This window comes from Fukomys damarensis, unplaced genomic scaffold (assembly GCF_012274545.1).
Source record: "Fukomys damarensis isolate Sample0158 unplaced genomic scaffold, DMR_v1.0_HiC HiC_scaffold_33, whole genome shotgun sequence".
Taxonomy (NCBI): domain Eukaryota; kingdom Metazoa; phylum Chordata; class Mammalia; order Rodentia; family Bathyergidae; genus Fukomys; species Fukomys damarensis.
The window spans coordinates 56,539,674-56,545,512 of NW_022900945.1; the positions used below are offsets into that span (position 1 = coordinate 56,539,674).

The 5,839-nt window shown below is 52.1% G+C and overlaps 1 protein-coding gene across 2 annotated transcripts in view; it reads right to left on the reverse strand.

Annotated features, from left to right (window-relative positions):
• Creb3l4 (cAMP responsive element binding protein 3 like 4) overlaps positions 1 to 1,628 on the reverse strand; it is a 4,840-nt gene extending 3,212 nt beyond the window's left edge. Inside the window, exons 1-4 of one of the 2 annotated variants that reach the window (XM_010617327.3) lie at positions 1,547 to 1,628; positions 1,205 to 1,367; positions 734 to 980; positions 549 to 661 (exon numbers count right to left, since the gene is read on the reverse strand). In XM_010617327.3, the coding sequence (XP_010615629.1) occupies positions 549 to 661; positions 734 to 980; positions 1,205 to 1,363 (519 nt within the window). In that variant the 5' untranslated portion in view covers positions 1,364 to 1,367; positions 1,547 to 1,628. The other variant, XM_010617328.3, reaches the window with a different exon arrangement.
• Between the last annotated feature and the right edge of the window lie 4,211 nt (positions 1,629 to 5,839).

Below are 5,839 nucleotides of genomic sequence, written 5' to 3' on the forward strand. Positions count from 1 at the left end.
CCACTTTTTTTTTTTTTTTTTTTTTTTTTTGTACCAGGGATCAAACTCGGGTCCTTGAGCTTGCAAGGCAGGCAGAGGAACCACAGAGTTAAATCCCTGGCCCCTCAACCACGTATTGAAGGGAAGCTAGGGCCTATTCTTTGCCTTTTGAGTACAAAGCACTTCTCATGCTGAAGTCAGAAGAGTGACCACAGCAAAGCCCCCCATCGCCATGCAGCCCTGGGACCCAGGGGGAGAAAGTGGTCTGTGGCCTTGCCCGCTCCTCACCCTGCCATCCTGGGCCCACTAAGCAGCTGGACTTGACGGCGTCCTGTTGTGTCCTAGCCCCATTCCTGACCAAGCCTGAGGGGCTCTGGTGGAGCACAGTGAACACGGGTCTGGACTCCTGCAGCAGTGTCGTCACCACCCTGTCCCAGGGCTTTTGTCTCCTGGGGACTTTCCCACTCATGTCACCTGGCTGTTCAGGCCACAAAAAGTGGCAGAGACGCAGTTCCCCCGTCAGTTCCCGAGTGCAGATCACATGGGTTCTGACTTAGGCCCAGACTCACCAGAGTAGCTGGAGGCACTGAGGCCGTGGCACTGGGGAGGATGTGGGCATGAGCGTTGCAGGCATCAGGTACCACGAACTGTGGGCTCCAGTGACCTGGAGGAAGCAAGGTGGCTGGAGGCCAGGGAGAGGGGACCTTGCAGCACAGGGTCTGGGGAGGTCCCTCACCTTCTTCCCGTCACTGACCTAGCTGGATGGAGAGCAGCCCTAAGGTTGGCCCAGCTTCCCCCTGTGCCCGCTGAAGAGTCCCTGCTTCATAGACGACCTCGTAGAGGGCAGGAGAACTGGGTGCCGCAGGGGCAGGGGGGCTGTCAGAGCGACCAGGGGCCTCCGAGGTGCCACTGTCGCTGCCAGGAGATGCTTCAGAGCAATACACCTCGTTAGGGTTGATGAAAAGGTTCAGGAAATCCTCAGACTCGCTTTCTCGAAGGCCCTGTAACGGGAGAGGTGTAGGTACGCGCCAGGAAGGGTTTCCGAGGTCCTACCTGACAGCACACTTGGATCGCTCAAGCTGCGTTTCCATCTCTTCTGCCCCAGCGCTGGACATACACAGCTGCACCTACACCAAGCGTCTACTCTGGAACCTCTGTTCGGAGATTTCTCCCTAAGGGGGACTTCTCATCAGGCGTGTTTCACCTCCTCTTTCCTGCCACCCACCACGCTCCAACAGCCGCGCCGCCCCTGTGCTCCGAGCCTGGTCCCCGGAACCTCCGGAGGGGAGCGGGTGAAGCCCAGCTCCAGGAGGGACCCCGCAGAGAAGGCATCTTCTGGGGGCTCCAGGAACTCGTCCAGCAGGTCGGAGGACTCGAGATCCATGCTTCTGCAGGAAGGCGTACGGGGCAGTCGCGAAGGGAGGCGGTGGCTCTTCCCACCCGTGGCGTCCTCCCACCACACCGGCCCGACCTTCGGGCCGCGGACGCCGCACACTGCCCTCTTCCTCCAGGATCTGCATCCTGGTCCTGCCCGGCTAAGCCCCGCCCCGCGCCCCGCACCCCGCACCTGCGAGGCCGGCTGCACCTGGGAGTCGGGGACTGAGACGCTGAACTGCTTTTAGGGAAAACAGGCAGCTACGGCGGTCTCCTCAGGGAAGCCCAGGGTGGCCGTGACTGGAGCACAAGAAGCGTGAGCGCGCTGGGCTCCAGCCAGCTCTTCAGCAGCGACGGCCACGCCGGGAACAAAGGCGCAGCTTCTAGGCATCCCCTCCCCCGCCGCTGGCGCTCTTCCCGCGCTTGAGTCCTGATTGGAAGCCACAGACCTAGGGGAATCAGAGGAGCAGGCGATGGAGTCGCCCGCTCCAGGCCAACTCCTTTGTGATTGGTCAGAATGGACAGCGGAAGGGAGGTGTAGCCAATGGGGTAGCAGTATTTAGTCAGGCGGGGATTGGGTAGCGTGGGCCCGAAGTCGCGGAAGTACCCTGAAAGTGGACTGGAAGGAAATTGGGCAAAAGTTTTGCGGGTGCTTGCAGGGCTGGTTGGGTTTGCTTGCCACGCGACCTGGAAGCCCTGGGTCCCGTCAGCGGGGAGTAAACAACCTTGACTTACGTGAAGCGCCAGGGCTGACTCTAGGCGGAAGGTCCGCGGCCTGCCGTGTGTGCTCAACGCTGGTTCCGTCACCGACCGAGGGACGGGGTCTGCGTAATGGGCGAGTTCGGAAACTCAGTTTACGTGTGGGGATTTACATTTTGAGAAAGTGTCTTACTATGTAGTGGCCTTGAACTCACTGTGGAGCCCACTATGCCTTGAACTCGCGGTGATCCTTCTGCCTCAGCCTCCCGCGTGCTGGGATTACAGGTGTTCACCACGCCCTTTTTTTGTTGTTTTGTTTTGTTTTTGTACGGAGGATCGAACTCCAGACCTTGTGCTTGTGAGGCAGGTGGTGGCACCGCTGGCAAAATCCCCAGACCTGTTTAATTTATTTTTAAATTTGTATTAGTGTATGTTTGCAGTGCATAGTGATTAGTCTATTACGGAGAGTTGGCACATGTACATAACACATTTTAATTCTTTTCTCATACACGTTCCCTCCCTCCCCCCTCATTTAAAAACTCCTCTTAAACCTTGTTATCTCATTTAATCTGCAAGTGCTCTAAGGCACATAGAGCTGGTAATAGTTTCCCAATTTTTTTTTTTTTTTTTCTTGAGACAGGGTCTCAACTATGTAGTTGAGACTGACCTGGAACTCACTATGTAGCCCAGGCTGGTCTCAAACTCACAGCGATCCTCCTGCCTCAGCCTCCCGGGTGCTGGGATTGCAGGTGTGCGCCACCAGGTCCGGCTCATATTTTCCCAATTATACTGAGGAGGAGAGAGAGGAGTAGAAAGCAGCTCAAAACTAGAAAACAGTGGGCCAGGGAATTAGCTTAGTGGTGCTGCCACCTGCCTTGCAAGTGCAAGTCCTGCATGTGATCCCCAGAACCAGAAGGAAAAAACAAAAAACTTGTGAAAATGGTTTGTTACTTTCTTGACCCAGAAAACCCCATACAACCACACAAATCAAGAGGTTCAAGCTGGACCTGGTGGCACCTACTTGAAATCTCAGCACTCGGGAGGGTAAAGCAGGAGGATTTCTGTGAGTTGAGTTTGAGGCCAGCCTGGGCCACATAGAGAAAATCCATCTCCAAAAAGCCAAAGGTAAAAAAAAAGAAATTCAGATCTTTGTGTTCACTTTAAGAATGCTAGCAAAACTGCCTGGCCACCAAGTATCTGAAGAACGTCGACTTTATTCGTTTATTTATAGGTTGTTTTTTGTCTCTTTTTTTTTTTTCCTTCCTGGTACGGGGATAGAACTCGGGACTTTGTGCTTGCCAGGCAGGCTGCAGAGCCACTGAGCTAAATCCCTGCACCTATTAATAGTTTTTTTGACACAGGGTCTCACTATGTAGTCTAGGCTGGGATTGAATTTACTATGTTTTGGGCTCTTTTATTTATTTATATTTTTGTGTGAGGCAAGGTCTTGCTATGTAATCCAGGCTGGCCTTGAACTCACTGTGTAGTCCAGGCTGGTCTCAGACTTGAGGCAATTCTCCTGCCTCAGCTTTTTGAGTGCTGGCATTACAGGCACGTGCCACCACATCTGGCAGGATGTCACTCTAAAGAAGCAAAATGTGTCATTGTAGCATTACACTCACAGAGTTGGTAGGTCTGTCCAGGCCTAACAGTAGGGCTGGACACAGGCTTGCTGGCTCAAAAGAGTGTTGAATTTTTGCTGCAGATGCTTGAAAGTGGAGAGAGTAATGCTGACCTCCTGGGCTTTGCCGGAGATTCTGTGCTCATTGAACACATCCAGATGAGTCAGGCACCCAAGATGCACTGCCTGACACACACAGCTCCCTGTCCATGAGCTCCCCTGCCATACTTTGATGATCCTGACTGAAAAGAAAAAAACTGTCCCTAAATCAGAGGAGGAGAAGGGTACACAGAAGAAACAAAATCCCAGGAGAAACTGAAGAAACAGAAACTGTCTCAGGAATAAATTAAGCATAAAATAAATGCAAATAAAAATTTAAAAACCAAAACAAAATTCAAATATATTAATTCTCTTTGTGAAGATTTAAATAGTCTAAAGGTAAGCCAGGAGTGGTGGTGCACGCCTATAATTGCAGCACTCAGGAGGCTGAGGCAGGAGGATCGCTGTGAGTTTGAGACCAGCCTGGCCTACATAGTGAGTTCCAGGTCAGTCTCAACTACATAATGAGACCCTGCCTCAAAAACAAACAAACAAACAAAAACCCACCAAAAAATAAATAGCCTAAAGGTAAAAGCAAGAAGAGATCTAATTGAGCACCGCTGGCCTTGAACTCTTGGCACTCCTCCTGCCTCAGTGCTGGGATTACCGATTGAGCAATACATATTTGCCACGTTTTTTGGGGGGAATGGGGATCAAACTCACCACCTTGCACTTTCGAAGCAGGTGTGGTACCACTGAGTTAAATCCCCAGCCTTGCTACCTTGTTTTGAGACTGGGTACGTAGTTCAGGTTGGTCTTGAACTATGTAGCACAGGTTGGCCTCAAACTTGGGGTGATCGTCCCACCTCTGCCTCCAAGTGCTGGGATTACAGGCCTGTGTCTCTATGCCTAACTTTTCATATTACTCATATAAATCTTGTAGCAACTCGCAGTAGCTGAACCAAACTTTGGTTGCCTGAGGTGTTCTTGTGTAGATTTTTCTAAGCAAGAAAGGTAGTGAGATGCATTTTCAACTCTAGGTGTATGCCACCATATCCAATTTTTTTCTTTTTGTGTGTTTTTATGTTTTTTTTGTTGTTGCTTTTTTGGTACCAGGGCTTGAACTAGGGTCTTTGCGCTTGCGAGGCAGGTGGCAGAACCACTGAGCCAAATCCCCGGTCCTGTTTGTTTTTTTGAGACACGGTCTCACTATGTAGCCCAGGCTGGTCTTGAATTCACAGCGACCCTCCTGCCTCAGCCTCCCAAATGCTGGCATTACAGGCATGCGCCACCACGCGCGGCTTCCAATTTTTTCTTTCTTAAATTAATTGTGAGTTTAGCCAGGCAGGATGTCATATGCCAGTAATTCTGGCACTGGAGAGGCTGAGGTAGGATAACCTGTCTCAAAAAACAGAAAAGTTTAGAGCCAGGTGTGGTGGTGCACACCTGAAATCCCAGCACTCACAGGAAGCTGAGGCAGGAGGATCACCATGAGTTCAAGGCCAACCTGAACTACACAATGAGACCTCGTCTCAAAAAAACCCCCAAAATAAAAAATAAGTAATTTCGGCGATTTGGCTGAGTGGTTCCGCTGCCTGCCTCACAAGCTCAAGAACCCGAGTTCGATCCCCGCCCCCGCCGCCTAAATAAATAAATAGAAAAGTTTAGCACAGCGATTAGATTATTAGTAAATGGCCCATTTGACTTTTATCCTGCCCTGATCTATACATTATTTCTCCTAAACCTTCCTCTTGAAGTCTGCACGTTCTCCCCTTCACTTAGAAGCTGCCGGCCTCCATTTCTAGAGCCTATCTGAAGCATTTCTGTCTTTTTTTTTTGAGACAGGGTCTCGCTAGTAGTCCAGCCTGGCCTCGAACTTTCAGCCATCCTCCGGCCTCTGCTCCCGAGGAAGGCTGGGATCACCGCGCTGTTTCAGGATCGTGGTTGCGGGCGCAGAGGTAGGGTCGTAGCGTTCTCTGACGGTCGGGAGTGTAGGCCAGGAGGGGGCATGGAGGGACCCCAGGCTGGTCCGCGTGTGGACTTCCAGCCCCACAACGGCCCGGCCGAAGGCGCGGTAGCCGGCGGGACTGCGGGGCTCGGGGCTCTTGGTCGCCTCCTGGCTGCCCC